The 17,665-nt window shown below is 40.1% G+C and overlaps 1 protein-coding gene and 1 long non-coding RNA gene across 4 annotated transcripts in view; one reads left to right on the top strand and one right to left on the bottom strand.

Moving 5' to 3' along the window:
- Positions 1-3,691, top strand: part of LOC135093165 (nephrin-like) — a 55,638-nt gene extending 51,947 nt beyond the window's left edge. For all 3 annotated transcript variants that reach the window (XM_063992096.1, XM_063992095.1, XM_063992094.1), the window contains 2 exons: positions 380-483; positions 1,878-3,691. In XM_063992096.1, the coding sequence (XP_063848166.1) occupies positions 380-483; positions 1,878-2,324 (551 nt within the window). In that variant the 3' untranslated portion in view covers positions 2,325-3,691. The remainder of the gene's footprint in view (positions 1-379; positions 484-1,877) is intronic.
- Positions 1-17,665, bottom strand: part of LOC135093166 (uncharacterized) — a 92,058-nt gene that overhangs the window by 18,218 nt on the left and 56,175 nt on the right. The window lies entirely within an intron of this gene.

The following is a 17,665-nucleotide window of genomic DNA, read 5'->3' as shown; positions in this document are numbered from 1 at the left end:
TTCATGTTCCACAGTACGCAAATATTACATGAATAATCACTTGTTTTTTTTTTTCTGCTTACACTGTAGTGGCAAAAAGAAATTGCAAAAACTCTGCGGTATTTCCAACCACATTTCACTACCAAACTCTCATTGCCTTCACTATTATACATCTCAGGCGCTCCTCCACCCTCTCTCTCTCTCTCTCTCTCTCTCTCTCTCTCTCTCTCTCTCTCTCTCTCTCTCTCTCTCTCTCTAATTCCACACCTTCATAGCAATAAACGTGGGTCTTTATCCCCTCGTCTCCCTCCACTCAACACAGTTAATCCACCCCGTTGCTCCCCTCCTACCCACTCCACATTCCCTCCGCACGTCGTAACTTCGTCCTACCCTTTCACAGGTAACGGGAGGGACGCAGGGGACGCGATGGGTGTGAATGGCGTGGTTCAGCATACGATTTACGATTCTATGGGCCGGTACCGTGGCTTTGCTCACCTCCAGCAGGTAAGACTGTGTTAATTAAGGCGTGGTTGTATTATCGTTGTTTTCTTGTTGTTGATTTTCTGGTTCCTTTTTTTTCTGGTTTTCATGTTTTCTTTCTTTTTTTTTTTTTTACGTCTTGTTCTTGTTATTTATCTTATTCTGGCTTATCACCTTTTGTTTTTTTCTTCTTTTTCTTCTTGCTTTCTTTCTTTTTATTACTGTTGTTGTTCTTTTTTATTATCATTAAATACGCGCGATACATTTTTTTGAACTCTTATTTACTAGTTTTAATTACAAAGGCGAACTGCCATTAACTTGTAATAAAACCACTTTTTCATTATCCGCACGCGCGCGCGCATGCGTGCGGATAATAATGTGTGTGTGTGTGTGTGTGTGTGTGTGTGTGTGTGTGTGTGTGTGTGTGTGTGTGTGTGTGTGTGTGTGTGTGTGTGTGTGTGTGTCTAAACTTTCATTGAGAACTAGGAAGTCAATGAAAACAGAGCTGTAGGTAATATACGCTGAGAAAAAAAAGAAAAAAGAAAATAAATCGATGATATAAAAAAAATAAAGCAATTTTCTCATACCATCGGACATCGCTAAAAAAAGGAACGATTTTTTGACACCATATCCCATTCTATATATTTGGACAACACTCTCCCTTTATAAAAATCAATTTTAAAAACGAACAAAAATCATACGGTAGTTTCTGTAGAGAGAGAGATGCACCAATGGGGGCCGAGAGAGAGGATTGACCCATAATCTTTATTGCTGCAAAAATTGTACTAGTATTGCATTCATCTTTGAGGATTAAGGACCAAACGCTCTCTCTCTCTCTCTCTCTCTCTCTCTCTCTCTCTCTCTCTCTCTCTCTCTCTCTCTCTCTGACCATTGCTCTGTTTGAGGCAAAACTTAATTGTTTTCTTTTTTTTCTCTCTCTCATCGGTGTGTTTTTCGAGGCTATTGTATTTTTTTTTTTTTTCCTCACAGGCACTTTTGATGATTGAAACGACTGGGAGTAGTGTGTGATAGAAAAGAGTAAGAAGAGATTTTAAAGAGTAGCGTAAACTTAGTTATGGATTTGTGAACTGTGCATTGTGTGTGTGTGTGTGTGTGTGTGTGTGTGTGTGTGTGTGTGTGTGTGTGTGTGTGTGTGTGTGTGTGTGTGTGTGTGTGTGTGTGTGTGTGTGTGTGTCTATTAGGTAAAGAAGAACACATCATTATCATCACTATCGTCATGACTTGCATCAACCTTTTCAAGTCTAAAGCGAGAGAAAAGTCTCCTTTTTCTCTTTTCATCTTTGTGACGTGTATTTTTTCATGCCAACTGCGAGTCAACGAATATGCACCAGTACCTCTTATGTATTTCTGTACTTTGTTCCCTAAAAACAAGCGTCTAAATTCCTCCCATCTTTCAGAACGACATGTACCAGAATAGCATGATGACTACCTCTGTCGCTGCCACCTCCGCCGCCACCCCCACACCCTCCGCTCCGCCCGCTGAGCCCCCCAGCAGCCTCACCTCCAAATTCTCGCTCATCAGGAAGGGAAAGCCATCCACCACGCCTGCTCCTCCAATAGACCCAAAGTGCGGAACCGAGGCAATGAACGGGCGAGGAGTGGGAGCGGGCATAGGAGGAGGCGGGCTGGGAGACAGAGGAGGAGGCAGCGCTGGGGGAAGCGGAGAGGGAGGAAGTGAAGGAGGAAGAGGTGGAGGTGGAGAGGAGGAAAAGTCCGAAGCACCGTGGCAGAGGGTCATCAGCCAACTGACTTCCTCGAGCAATGAGAGCAAGTTCTTCGACGTGTGGCGGATCACTGGCGTGAGGAGCGCCAAGCAACAAGCCCCGAATGAGAGCGTCCTATAAGGCGGGCGAGGGAGAACTGTGTGTGTGTGTGTGTGTGTGTGTGTGTGTGTGTGTGTGTGTGTGTGTGTGTGTGTGTGTGTGTGTGTGTGTGTGTGTGTGTGTGTGTGTGTGTGTGTAGGAACGTTGAGTATTTAGACGTATAATGAAACAGGTGAAGATATACGTTGACGGAACTAGTTGAGAGCCTTTTACTGCGAAGGAATTGAAAGGAAGAATCTACAGAGAGAGAGAGAGAGAGAGAGAGAGAGAGAGAGAGAGAGAGAGAGAGAGAGAGAGAGAGAGAGAGAGAGAGAGAGAGAGAGAGAGAGAGAGAGAGAGAGAGAGAGAGAGAGGTTTACCTGTCCTAGCGATACTATTAAAATAAATACTTCCACTTTATCCCTTTTTTGGATCAGGAGTTGAAGAAGTTAAAAAAAAAAGAATATACCATTACTAATCTAGCCTTCCTTCTTCACGACCACCATCACCCTCCTCCCCAGACCTTCTCCTCGTCCTCCTCTTCCATTTATTACTCTTGAGCACCAGTACCTCAGACACGGCAGACTAGTTAACATATATTTTGTGGCCAAGTAGCTTTTGTACATCGTCTCTTGGAACAGAAAGACGTCCTTCAGTGTAAATAGAATACAGAACAAATATATACAGAGAAAAATAAATATATATGGAGGAAAGTTTGAGAGAAGGATGAACTAATACTGATAAACTCTACATGTATGAAAGAAAAATATAAGTGAAAGTGAGGATCTATATAAATATTGTGAAGTTAATCAAAAGTTCTGTCCGCCTTACTCTAATAGGTGTTGATGTTAAGGTGATCATCAATCAGTCCTTTCTTACGTTTGTGTGTCTGTGTGTTTGTATGAAGGTGACGATGTTTTGGTTACCTGTTGTTGTTGGTTGGTTTTGATGTGACGGTCCAAGGTGTGTGAGTTTTGTGTTTCTGGATGTTTTGTGTGTTTTCTGTCCTATACAAAATAAAAAGAAAATGATGTTTTACTGAAAACAAATGATACGAATTTTTTTCTTTTTATTATTAACATTTGAAATGAAATCCTTACTTAAGGTTTCCAGTAGTGTAGCTAACAAAATACTAATGGAGATACAATGAAAAAAAATAAAGAAAAGTTAAACGGAAAAAAATTATAAGAAACTACATATCAAGATTAAAGTGACTAGGAATATGTATATTTTTTTCCTGTACTACATCAGCTTCCGAAGGCTGTCAGGGGTTGGTGTGGGGCTGTCCTGGCGCTGCTGCTCAGGACTGGGCTATATTACTCCTTGCTGTGCATTTGTACATAACCTGTGCCAAAATACATGTAATAAATGGTCTAAAAAGTACATCATGTGCTCGCCTCACGTACTTAGTTGTTTGGTTTGATTTTACCTTCCCAGTCTGTCTGTATGCTTGTGTGTGTGCGTGTGTGGTGGGGGGAGGGGATGTTTCACTCTAGCAAGAATATGGCAATTTTTTTTACAATGGACGTAAAAATGTTATTATACACCATAGAAAGCAACATTCCCTGAACAAAGCAGCACAGCCACCATACAACAAGATTTGGAGGAACGTCAGGAAACATAAAGGGAGAGAAAGTATGGAGAATTTTTGTGCCACGTGTGCACCATAGCAATTCTTTTACCATAAAACAAAACGAAAGCCAATAATACTACGTATTACACACCGTAAATTCCAGGAAGTAGTGTGCTTAAAACCTGAAAATACTGGCAAAAAGAACCACTATGAGGATTACTTAGAGCGTGCCATACTCAGGTGATGGCCTAGTAACTACACCCATACCAGAGACTTCAGATATGGAGTACGGTGGCCGATTCTCTTTTCCACCATCCTTAATCTTCCCTATCGTTCTTGTTCGGTACCCATTTAATGCTGGGTAACCCTACGAGCGGATGGACAGTAAAACTGCGAGCTAAGTTTAAATAACCATATTGCAAGTGTCTTAATACCGAGATATAATACTTTTCTCCTTTCTTTATGCATAGTTATACCAAAGAAAGCGGAGTGTCTGGAGTTACCTTAAGAAGACACTAAGTAACTGAACTGGATTGAATGAAATAATACTGTAACACCTTTACATTTTTTTCTCTTGAACTTTTTTTTGCGTATAGCGTCATCGTCGTCATCATCATCAACAACAACAACAACAACAACAACAACAACAACAACAACAACAAAAACAACAACAGCAACAACAACAACAACAACAACAACAACAACAAACACTAAGACTACTACTGACACTTCTACAGCTATCTTCACTAATGTTCGTGCTCCTCCTCCTTCTCCTCCTCCTCCTCCTCCTCCTACTCCTACTACTACTACAACTGTTGCTGCTATTATTATTATAATACCAATAATAATAATAAAAATAATAATGATAATGTGCCAAAGTATTGAAAACTGGTTCACCAAACGTGACGTATTTCCGGATTATGTCAAGGCGCAAGATGAAGCGAGTTGAAACCACTTGACTGAAAACCTTTGGAACCTGATGATAGCTCTTCAGTGTTTTGGTGAGTCGCTCTTCTCAGAAAAAAATGTGGATTTATCCTAGTCTGGCATCACTAACATAGTCCGATATTCACCTTTCATTACCAACAAAACAGCAAACGAAGTCTGCTCATACTCTTAAATCCTTTAGGTTCTCAGAAGGTTCGTTATTATTAAACGTCTCGGTGTTTTCAATTCAACTACTCACAGCTGGTTATAGATGAAGTTACTGTAGTTTCGAACGGTATCCCCATGATTTTATAGATATAAAAAATAAAACATATTCTACATCATCACTGAGAAAACAACCCATGATAATCTGATTAATCATTGTGGTAGCTTCTGAGAGGAAAAAAAACGTATCTAAGAATAAGATGAGCAGAAATCTATTTCCAGAATCAACAGAGAATATTCATCCGTTTGTCGTATGTTTCTTTTCCAGCGATGGCACAGAGTTATAGTTAAACTATCAGTAGAGCCAAGAAAACAACTTAGAAAAAGCCAATCGTTTCCACTATAACTTGTTAAAAGTAGTCTTGATAAGACAACAAAATATTTGAGAAAATTTTCGTTGATCAGTACTTTAAGATACTGGCCTATGCGTATATACTCAATAGCTACACTAATAAAATTAAAATACTATCCTGACTCTTTGGGGGATATGTTGATCTCTCAGTAACAAAATACGATATCAACTAAAAGAATGACAGACAATATAAATTAAAAATAAATATTCAAAGCTCTGTACGCAACGTTATGATATCCCAAGAGGGTTTTTTACATTTATAATTTCGTGCTTAAAAATCTAACAAAAAATTTAAGGCAACATGACTCAAATCATTAGGAACAATGTCATTATAACCTAAGCGGTTTTTCATAGAAGACAATGATAATATGCTTTTCTAAACGCGACAACATTTTATTTTCTAAACAATGAAAGAATATGAGACCGAAAGATACGAAATTAATTAATGTGACCTGCACGCTTTCACACTATTTTTTCTTTTCTTTTACCATCACCAGTACATCAACACTGCTGCCATAACACCACCACGCAAAACCTACAATCATATTTTTATTCAGAGGTTCTTCTATCATCACTACCTCCACCAGAAAACAGCCACATCACGGCATCAGCATCACAACTACACTGCGTAGTCAAATAACCTAAAAAAAATAACCTAACCTACCGTATTCGTAAACCACTCAGCGAAAAGAATCCTTACAATGATCACTTGCGCACATTACAAGTGCCACTTATAAGGCGTTAACTTAAAACACCACCTAAAATATTTCCTGCAGACGATAATGCAACGAGAGAGAGAGAGAGAGAGAGAGAGAGAGAGAGAGAGAGAGAGAGAGAGAGAGAGAGAGAGAGAGAGAGAGAGAGGATGATGGTGATGAGGTGAAAGCTTGTCGTTCCGCTTGATTTATGTTCGTGGTGGTGGAACTGCTTTGAAGGTGGAGGCAGATTTACTACAACTCACAAGGCACCGCAAATCCATCATATAGTGCCTGAAAGTGACTGTTGGTGAGTGTACCATGTGTAGGAATAGTTGTTTTTGTATGTTTGGCTTCCTCCACGTTCTGAGAGCTCTGGGGGAATGGTATACGAGTAAGCCTCTGCAAAGGCACCACTGTAAAAGTATTCCCCGCGTCGTTATAGGTGGGGACCGACCAACGAAGCTTCCACAAATAGAAGATAATCAGAAGGAGAATAATTGCAATATACGTAAATGGCTACAACCACAATAAGCCAAGAATAAACACAATAAATCATGGTGGAATTTATTACCCCGAAAAGACGCATATCAGGAGTTTCGTTAAAGGGTAACGTGTTAATGCGTAATGAGTTAAAGAAAGAGAAAATAGGAGAACGATTGTCCATAGCATCAATTTGATATCAACCAGAGGAAAGTAAGTTCCACTGCTATATTATTTTCTGACATGAGCGGACCATTGTTACATATGCTAATACTTTTGATGTCATTTAATTCGGAATTAAAAGTCTGAATTTGTCCATCATTTATACCGGGAATGGTTCTACAAAGCCAGTACTTGGTGTCATACAAATTATTATTTTTTTGTGGATTTCAATTTGTTTGGTCATGAATAAACTATTTGTGCATATACCAATACTCGTATTTTTAATTTCATTGCATAATTGGAATCTAAAAACTGTGTATAGAATTTTTTTCTTTATCAAGGAATTAAGCTCTAATGTGTTATAATATATAAAACAAGCAAATGCATTCTGATCTACCTAACAAATAAATAACGAACGTTTCCATCATTATCCAATCAAAACTGATCAGAACGCACTGCATCTGAGCCCGACACACTACGAAACTTTTTTTTTTCATGTATTTAAACACTTTTCTCATAAGAATAATTTCCAAAGGTCAAAGACGATCGGTCGGATTTTTTTTTCCGTTGATGTAGAATCATAGTTAACGAATAAATAAAATAATGAAAATACTCTTGAAAACCAGAATGGCTTCCATGCAAACCTGCTAAAAATTTCTAACATAAAAGGAAGACATTTTTTTTTGGGAAAATCGTTCATGGTTCTATTAATAAATGACCACCAGACTAAGTGTAAAAAATTTATGTCGTGGTATATTAACCCTTTGACTTTTAATAACACTAAGCTACTTATAGCCACTGAGCATTCTTATATTATCTTACTGAAGAAAACAGTAAATAATTCCTTTTGCCATTAAATGAGAATGTTAAACACGAACAAGACCATTCCATTAAGCTTAAGAGAAATACAAGGCAGTCATGGGCCTAAAAAGAACTGTTGAATGGGAGTCGAGCCAGCATGGCGTTAGCAAAGTGACGGTCCTTAATGAGACAGCTGGAATAAGGCTCGTATTCCTAACCATTTCGGCGATTTAACTTGTCTACAGGCTTTAACGGAAGCTACTGTGAATTTCAAGGGTCTGTACATATCTAGTGATAATTTTAAGACGAATGCTGCATCATCAATGGGGAAAGCATGCATGACGTCTGAAAATAGTGGTAATGAAAAGGCAAGTCGTTTAAGCATCCGGGTCAAGACAAGTGAAGCGTAAAGGCAGCGTCTGTTCGTGTATGTCTGCTGGATGGAGTGACAGCCATCAAGAAGAGCAGTTAGCGAAGTGGTGGAAATTGAGACTATTTGATAAAGGGGCGTGTCCTGGCCAAACGTGATGACAGGAAGGACAGGTATCATGCTGCCTGGAAAAAAGAAGACGACGAAATGAAAATTGAAAAAAGGACATGTCATACTGCATCGCAAACTCACTAAGTAGAGCTGACCTAATATTGTTTTTTTTTTCTAATAATAAATAAGTTTTTAGAAAGTCAGGCAACAGATTTAGGACGAATCCCGAGTTTGAAATACAACCAGTTTTAGTAAGCTTTGAGAGATCAAACGCTGCATTTCTTTTCGAGAGACGTCTCTCTCTCTCTCTCTCTCTCTCTCTCTCTCTCTCTCTCTCTCTCTCTCTCTCTCTCTCTCTCTCTCTCTCTCTCTCAACCAGTAAGACGGATGAGGTTGCCGTCCTTACGACCTATTACTCAACAGACTTTCTTCTTTGTATGGCAGCAATCGTTCACTCAGAATATTAAAACAACTGACAATTAAAATAAAAAAAAATAATAATAATTTTCTATACAGACCTTCAGCTTAACAAGAGAAGAAGCAACCAAGGGAGCAGAGTTTTAATTTAAATCGCACTTATTTAAGCTTCCCGATGCTCCATAAGCTTACACCGCCGTGCGAAGGACACTCGCAACGCAAAGCGCCAGCCACACGAAAAGAATCTCCTGGCAGGGAAGCGGGCGACATTCCCGGAAAAATCTCAAAATTACGGCACCAGGACCTCCCAGTGGATATTCATCTTGCTAGCACCACCACCACAACCACCGCCGCCGCCTCCAGTCTGAAATTCCTCACCCTTATTCCGCTGTTATCGCTATTATTATTATTATTATTATTATTATTATTATTATTATTATTATTATTATTATTATTACTACTACTACTGCTACTACTACTGATACTACTGATACTACTACTACTACTACTACTACTACTACTACTACTACTATTAGTTATTATTATTTACATCACTATCAATGTTGTTATTGTAACTGTGAAAGTATATGTTATAGTAACATTAGCAGCAGTAACGGTGGTAGTGGTGGTAGTAGTAGTAGTAGTAGTAGTAGTAGTAGTAGTAGTAGTAGTAGTAGTAGTAGTGCAATAGTATGAAACAGTGCCAATATATTAAAGTTGTCTTTTCATTTTACACCAACACACCTTCACCTTCCACACCCTCACACTCTCACCGCCTTGAAATCCGCCACGCACCAACCGCACCAAAACTCCTCTAAACCCAACAAAACACGGACAAAAAAATACATGAGGAAAAAAATATTAGAGAAGCAGAACCACAGGAACGATCCATCGGCAAGGACGTCCCGGGGTGAAGGGAGGAGAAGTTTTGGCGGTAAGTGTGGTGAAGGGGGAAATTGAAGAAAAGAAATGGTGCAGAGTGTCGTGGAGGACCAATGGCGAGAATGAGGGGTAGGGGTCAGGAGGGAGGGAGGGAGGGAGGGAGGGAAGGGGGAGGGAGAGAGGGACACTTATGAGAAGAAAGAGACACCCTCCTGATTTTTATTTTTCTTTCTCTATTTTTTTTTTCTTCTATTCTCCTTCTATTGAGTATTTTTTTGTGTCTTCAACTTTAGTGTTGGTTGTTGTTGTTATTGTTGTTTTGTTTCTGTTGTTGCTGTTGTTGTTGTTGTTGTTGTTGTTGGGGTAGTTCTAGTGGTGGTGGTGGCGGTAACCGAGGATGGAAATGTGAAAGTATTTCAACGAATGGATAAGAGAGAGAGAGAGAGAGAGAGAGAGAGAGAGAGAGAGAGAGAGAGAGAGAGAGAGAGAGAGAGAGAGAGAGAGAGAGAGAGAGAGAGAGAGAGAGAGAGAGAGACAAAAACACTGCTATCCTTTTTACTTAAGCGACACTGATTTATGTCTTTCTTGAACGCAATTATCTATTAACCTCCCCGTGCTTGGGAAAAGGAGGAACAAAACTGCCTGGGAGTAACATCACATTATTAGTGAGAAATTTTTTTCTTCTTTTTCGTTCCCACACGCAAGACTCGCTAACTTCAGGAATAATTGTCCTTTATTTCTTATGCATTAATAAAAAAGGGAAACGCATTCCTACTTTCTATGATGACACGACGTTCTAAACAAATGTGTGTGTGTGTGTGTGTGTGTGTGTGTGTGTGTGTGTGTGTGTGTGTGTGTGTGTGTGTGTGTGTGTGTGTGTGTGTGTGTGTGTGTGTGTGTGTGTGTGTGTGTGTGTGTGTGTGTGTGTGCGCGTGCGTGCGTGCGTGCGTTTCAAACAAAACTGTGGCATTTCTTTCGTAACTTCAAGGTTTACCTGTAGCTTTAGAAACTAGCGGAGAGAGAGAGAGAGAGAGAGAGAGAGAGAGAGAGAGAGAGAGAGAGAGAGAGAGAGAGAGAGAGAGAGAGAGAGAGAGAGAGAGAGAGAGAGAGAGAGAGAGAGAGAGAGAATCTTCAAAGGTTTCCTGAAGATATATTTTTCTTACCACTTGGTTTTCTTTCCTCGCATACAAGCGACAGACAACCAGTGTACATAACACTGGGTGAGGAGGGCACCAAAGAATATCAACATCAAGAAATAAACAAGCCATCAGAAAAACAGTATTTTCGTAGAACGCGTAAGTTATTACTAACACAGCATTCACTTGCAATATATCTGTTCCACTACAAATAATTACACAGCATTCACCTGCAATATATCTCTTCCACTATAAATGGCATAAATGTCATTATTAAGGTATTATTAAGTTCAGGATTGAGTTTTTTTTTTCTGAATCAAGGTGTTATAAATCTTAAGAAGTTCATTAACAATCTGATGATATCTACTTGCTCTCTTCTGACTAACAACGTATTTCTTGTAGACTTTATAGTGTCTGCTGTAGTGAGTGGGTAATAACGAACAGAAGAGCGATTCCTTTACTGATCCGTTTAGCGGGGGGGGGATTCACAGAATATTTATTGATTATAAATTAAATTACTGTAGGAATTGATCAATATAACTTACCTGTCAATGTTTACTAATTTTAACATAATTGTACACGCCACTCGCAATGCATTATTATTATTATTATTATTATTATTATTATTATTATTAGTAGTAGTAGTAGTAGTAGTAGTAGTAGTAGTAGTAGTAGTAGTAGTAGTAGTAGTAGTAGTAGTAGTAGTAGTAGTAGCAGTAGCAGTAGCCGTAGTAGTAGTGGTAGTAGTAGTAGTAGTAGTAGATAATAGTTAGTTGTTGTTGTTGTTGTTGGTTGTTATTGTTTAAAGTTAGGTAAGTAAGTAATATATCTTATGTTCACTGCTATCAACATAATTCGGCAGTCTTCCATAAACACGAACAAATTTACCGTCTCCTGAGAGTGCTGCACAGACGCGAATGACAATATTAACTCTAATCTACAAAGTTTTCCACGAGGTAATACACGCGTGTAAAGTTTCGACATCACAAAGACTCATTCGCCTGAGTCCTCTGCTTTTTACTCCCATAAATGTGATGATTCCTATTATTATTCTGGTTGTTGCTATTATGCTGTTATTCACATCTAATATCAGCAATGACAGATGTGTTAATAAAGTGTCTAATACATAATGGTTAGTTTTATTTGTAGCAGTATTGATGGTATTATTATTATTATTATTATTATTATTATTATTATTAGTAGTAGTAGTAGTAGTAGTAGTAGTAGTAGTAGTAGTAGTAGTAGTAGTAGTAGTACTAGTAGTAGTAGTAATAGTAGTAGTAGTAGTAGTAGTAGTAGTAGTAGTAGTAGTAGTAGTAGTAAAAGTAATAACAATAATAGTAGAGTAGCAGTAGTGGTAATAGTAGCAGCAACAGCGGCAGCAGCAGCAGTAGAATGTAGTAGTATGGTTATTAGTAAAAGTTTAGTCAATTAACAGTATTAACAGCAGGAGCACTACCATCACCACCACCACCAGCAATACTAACAATGAAAAAAGGACTTACTAACAAACCCCACCAGCACCACCACCACCAGAACCACCATCATCCTTACCGCCAGCCGCTACTCTCCACACACACGCACTCGAGCCATGAATAATCACATAACAATAAATAAAATGAAGGTCAGCAGGTAATAAGACTTCACACCTTCACTCCCCGGGTTACTGTTACGGCACAAATAATCCCTAAGCAAACGTCCCAGTGATGACTCTTGCTCTCCTTCATCAGCACTGTTCGGGACGTCATTAGTGAGCCCGTAGTCTGATAGAACAACCTTTGCTTAATTAGAAATGCCACCTGTACTCGCGCCCAGCTGTAAATTCCGTACATTACTGGCGGTTGATGAGAGAAAGTGAGGCGCGTTCAGGGTAATGAGGAGGAATAAGAGGAGGAAGAGGATAAAAGAAAAAAATGTTATAGATTGTGATATTGGTGATGGTGACGATGGTGATACATTATTATTATCGTTAGGAAATATTATCATTAGGAAATAAGGAGAATATGTATAAAACAATAACAAGAATGTCAATAACAGCATGATGATAATGATGAAGATGATGATGATCAGTACTACTGTACCACCACCACCACCACCACCACCAACAACAACAACAACAACAACAACAACAACAACAACACTAGAAGTAATAATGAGGAAAGTGATGATGATGATGATGATGATGATGATGATGATGATGATGATGACGAAATCTAACGATGAAAAAAAGGTACCCACAAAACGGAATTAAAAAAAAATATATATACAAATGAAAAAATAATTGAAACACTTTATGCCTTAACGAGAGGAAGAGAAATCGTTAAGGTAAGGAAGCTTATAAGGAAAAGGATGAAGATATGAACGTGTGTGTGTGTGTGTGTGTGTGTGTGTGTGTGTGTGTGTGTGTGTGTGTGTGTGTGTGTGTGTGTGTGTGTGACACATTAACCCACGCCCGACTTAGGTACCGGCCAACTAAATTTCTGTAGCTACTAGAGTGTAGGTGACGAGGCAACACGTGTATCGATGATTGTGCTGCGGCAGGAGGAGGAGGAGGAGGAGGAGGAGGAGGAGGAGGAGGCGGCAAGAGGTGGTGGTGGGAAGAGGCAGGTGTGTGGAGGCGCCAAGGCTAATGGGCCATCATGAGAGAGGCACATTTATCGCCGCTTAATAATGTCACCTGTTGCTCTATCGCTTTACCCTTATTCACCCACCCGTAGCCTCCCTCTCCCCTTGCCAGCCTCCCCTTACCCTACTCGTCTTTCCATTACCCTCCTCGTCCTCCCCTTACACTTCTCTCTGCCTCCCTTTAGCTTCACCACTTCCCTTTCTTTTATTTTTTTTAACCTCCTTTCACTCTACCTTCTCTTGTCCTTCTTATATTTATGCTATCCCTTTGCTCTTTCCCTTCCAGTTCTACCATCTTTTTTTCCATTCCAGCTTCTTATATTCTCTCTTTATACGACCTTTCCTTGCCTTTCTTCCCATTTTCATTCCCTTACTCTACCTTCATTGGACCTTCCCTTTCATCCTTCCTCCCTTTACGTATTACATTCATGTCCACCTCCGCTTAATTTTCTCCCTTACTATCTCCTATTTTTACTATTAATGGCTTCACTGCACAGCCTCTTTCCCTCATCATGTTATTCTATCTCTCCCTCCCTGTCTCCTCTCCGATCCACCCACTGTCTCTTCTTCCCCTCTTCACCCGCCCTGGCGCTCTCACCTCTCCCAGTGATCCCTCCTTACACGGTTCCTTAATTGTAATTGTCACGGATAGTAAATATATACGTAACGATGTCCCATTAGTCTAGGGTAAACTTCTTTTCTTTTTCAGCTATCTGGAAGAGTCTGAATTTAATAATATTGCATCTTTACCAAATCACACATTTACGTAATACCACCAACGCAACCACCATCACCACCACAAAGGGATATTGACAAATCACACAGACCTGACTCTAATATCAACACTACACAACCCGGATACCAGTGTAAAAATGGTGCCGTGGACGAGGTATGTGTGTTCCTGGTTGAAGCTTTTAATAATATCACGCCTACCGATTTTTAAAAGGTCATATTCAACCCCCTTAGCTTCCCCAATACATAAGGCCGCCCACGATCTTAAGAGAATGTTCCAAACAAGACCAGAAGTAATCCAGGGACACTCAAAGAGAGCATCATAGGGACTGTCAGCAACCCTAATTTCACAGGATACGACTCCTGCCGCTCACGTCATGACTTGGGATGTGGAGACTCTTGTTCCCTCAGTGGACATGAAATCCTAAAAGACATGCCACACATCCGGCACGGCCAGCGTGTTACCAGAATAGCTATGCGAATTACGAAGGATACTCTTAGACTTTCAATACCTGGACTGTATAGACATTAAATAACCCAGAGAGTAGCTAAATCAAATCCCATTAGAAACAACGATACATATATTATTATACTTTGTTTTCTTCATATTTTATTCTTGATTTTCTGTGTCGTTTATGTACCCCATGTATGACCTGTAGCGGAAAGATAGTCATCATTATTATTATTACCAATACTTTGGGTTTATGGCTCATAAATAATATATGTATGTGAATGCATGTTAGACGTTCCCATCCACCAGGAACTTGGCAAATGACACGTCTGCTCACGTCAACCAACACTGTACGTCTCAACAATGTACTGAAAACGCTGCAAGACGGATAAAAAGGCATAAAGCAGCACGTTCGTTCAGCGGAGACAACGAAATCAAGACAAAGTTATGTGCAGCATCGCCGACTTCGTATTGCCTCTGCGTCTCCAGTCTAAGGAGTTGTTCTGACGGACTCTTTAGAAGGAGTCATGTTCAGTTTCTTTCTCGCCGGCAGACTGGAAGGCGGGAGACCATTACAAGTTCTCTCGTTCGTCCAGGATCGTGTCGCACCTTGAGTGGCAGGACGCCGGTGGTGCTTCAGACAGCTTGAAGGAGGAGGAGGAAGAGGAGGAGAAGGAAGAGGAGGAGGGAAAAGTGGAGGAGGAGAGGGAGTGTCAAAGGGAATGACCTGGCCATCTACTACTTCCGACACTAGATAAACATAAGCAGAAAGTAATTCGTTGTCTGTCTCGTTATGTATGTAGGTGCAACACACACACACATACACACACACACACACACACACACATACAAGTACTAAAACATGGGATAATTATGCAATCACCGCAGGAATGTGAAGAGTGTCAGGTCCCTCAGTTCAGACCCAATTAGCAAAGGCACTCACTAATGACAGGCTCCATTTGAAGAACTCCAATTACGTCTGCTATTAACAATACCACCACTCATTACCCAGACGACACTCACGTCAAGACACGCGCGCTATTAATTGTTCTGTTCCCTCGGCAAATGACTGCAATTTACTGACACTTCGCTTGGGCTTTGTGAGATCATTTTAGTGTCTTTTTTCTTTACCTGGTCCTTTTACATTGCCTGGCTGTATGTCTGGCTGTACCCCCCCCTCTCTCTCTCTCTCTCTCTCTCTCTCTCTCTCTCTCTCTCTCTCTCTCTCTCTCTCTCTCTCTCTCTCTCTCTCTCTCTCTCTCTCTCTCTTTCTCTCTCTCGTTTTCAATAAATATTTTGGAAGGACGAAAATTTCTTCACTGTTCTTCAATGACTTTGTAAACAATTAAGCTCTATTTTCTTTCGTTCTTTCGTTTCTTTCACAGTCGGGTGTAGCTACTCTTATCACCTTCCTTAGCTCCTGCTCGTATTTTTTCCTTCCTTCCAGCTCCCTTCGTAGAGACTTACATTTATAACGAAGTATACATAATTTGTCTTGTTTTAAGACTCCTAGTTTTCTCTAAGTCGCCTTCGTACTCATCTTCCTCATCTCTGCCTTCCCTACCTTCTTCTCCTCCCTTCTTGTACTCTTACTCTTGTTATTATTCTTAACATTCCTTTATCTTTTTTTTTCTGTATTTTTTTTTTTTTTTTTTTCGTCCTATACACTCTGCTCTATTTTTCTGGTCGATGTCGTCGTTGTCTTCATCCTCCTCCTCCTCCTCCTCCTCCTCTCCCACTTATTATTTCTTAGGCTCATATTGCATAATTTTTTTTTCTTATTTTTCGTCCTAAGCAGTACCTCAAGTCACCAGCCTCGTCCTGCTCCTCTTCTCCCCTTCACTGTCCTTCACACTTACATCACACTACTTTTCTTCTTGTATATTTTTTTTATTATTCCAAGTCGTCATCGTTGTTATTTTCCTCCTCCTCCTCCTCCTCCTACAACCCCTCTTCTTCCTCCTCCATGTCTTCTTCATTTTTCTCCTCTTCCTCTTCCTGGTATAGGTACAAAGAAGTCTTTCTCCTCTTCTCTACATATTTAGATGTATATCATAATACTCTCTATTTATTTATTTATTTTTTTTTATGCCAGTTCAACTCGTCGTCATCGGCCTCCTCCTTCCTTACTCCTCCTCCACCTCGTCTTACTTCTTTACCACCACCTCCTTCTCCTCCTGCTATGGGTACAAACAAGTTCGGAGCAACAGCTTCTCTGCCGCAGAGTCGACGCACTGCTGATGAGATTCCGATGCATTGAAATTTTCAGTTCTAAATTGTTTCTGTCCGTTAGAGAGAGAGAGAGAGAGAGAGAGAGAGAGAGAGAGAGAGAGAGAGAGAGAGAGAGAGAGAGAGAGAGAGAGAGAGAGAGAGAGAGAGAGAGAGAGAGAGAGAGAGAGAGTGGGATGATCTAAAAATAAAATAAAAAATTCTCATATTTTTCACCATAGTTTTTTTTTGTTTTAAATCTCTGAAAATTAGAAAAATCCTACATCCCCCTTGTCTCTACCCTCTCTCTCTCTCTCTCTCTCTCTCTCTCTCTCTCTCTCTCTCTCTCTCTCTCTCTCTCTCTCTCTCTCTCTCTCTCTCCCCCTACCCCCTAATAAGTTGCGCGCGCCTATACCTCCCTCGTTATCATTACTCATTACTCTCCACGCCCGCTCATCAATCACCGCGCCTGGGGATGCTAACACACGCCCGCCCCATAATTATACCTTATTCCCATTAGGGGCTGAGAGCAAGAGAATTATTTTGAACCCACTAACCCCCTCGGCCCGAGTAAACAGAATCTTGTCTTATAACAGGTTTTATGAACGATGATGATAGAGAAGGGGGAGGAGGAGGAGGAAATGGGGTAGGAGGAGGATGTGGATGAGGAGGACAAGGAGGAGAAGGAAGAGGGGATGAGAGAATGGGGACTGTATATGGAGAATAAGGAAGAGAAGTAAGAGGTGGATGGTGTAGACAACGAAGAGGAACAAAGAAGTGGTGGAGAATGAGGAGGGTGTGATTAAAGAGAGACATAAAGGCGTGGGAGAATAAGATGTTAAGGTCGATGAAGGCAAAGAAAAATGCAGTACACACACACATCAACTGTCTTGCCTTTCATCCACTACTTTCTCTCTTCCTTCCCTACATAAAAGAAATAACATTAACAAAAGTAGATTCTCCTCCGCCACAATTATCTATGTGAACATACACAAAAATATACAACACAACATAATACAATTTTAACGTGTCTATTTAATAATAATATTCTTCACAATTTAAACCTTTTTTTCCCCACACAATTTTCCCTCTTTTCTCTTTCCGTCTGAAATAATAAAACACAACCACTAACACGCCCAAACAAAGCCCAAACCAACCCAAAAAGTGTACTGCATCTTGTCCTTCCTTTGCGTTCCACTGTGCATCCACCCTATGCATTTGTTGCGTTATATC

The sequence above is a fragment of the Scylla paramamosain genome, chromosome 42 (assembly GCF_035594125.1).
Source record: "Scylla paramamosain isolate STU-SP2022 chromosome 42, ASM3559412v1, whole genome shotgun sequence".
In the NCBI taxonomy this organism is placed as follows: Eukaryota; Metazoa; Arthropoda; class Malacostraca; order Decapoda; family Portunidae; genus Scylla; species Scylla paramamosain.
The sequence above is the reverse complement of the archived record's forward strand: the minus strand, read 5'-3'. Positions and strand labels throughout refer to the sequence as shown.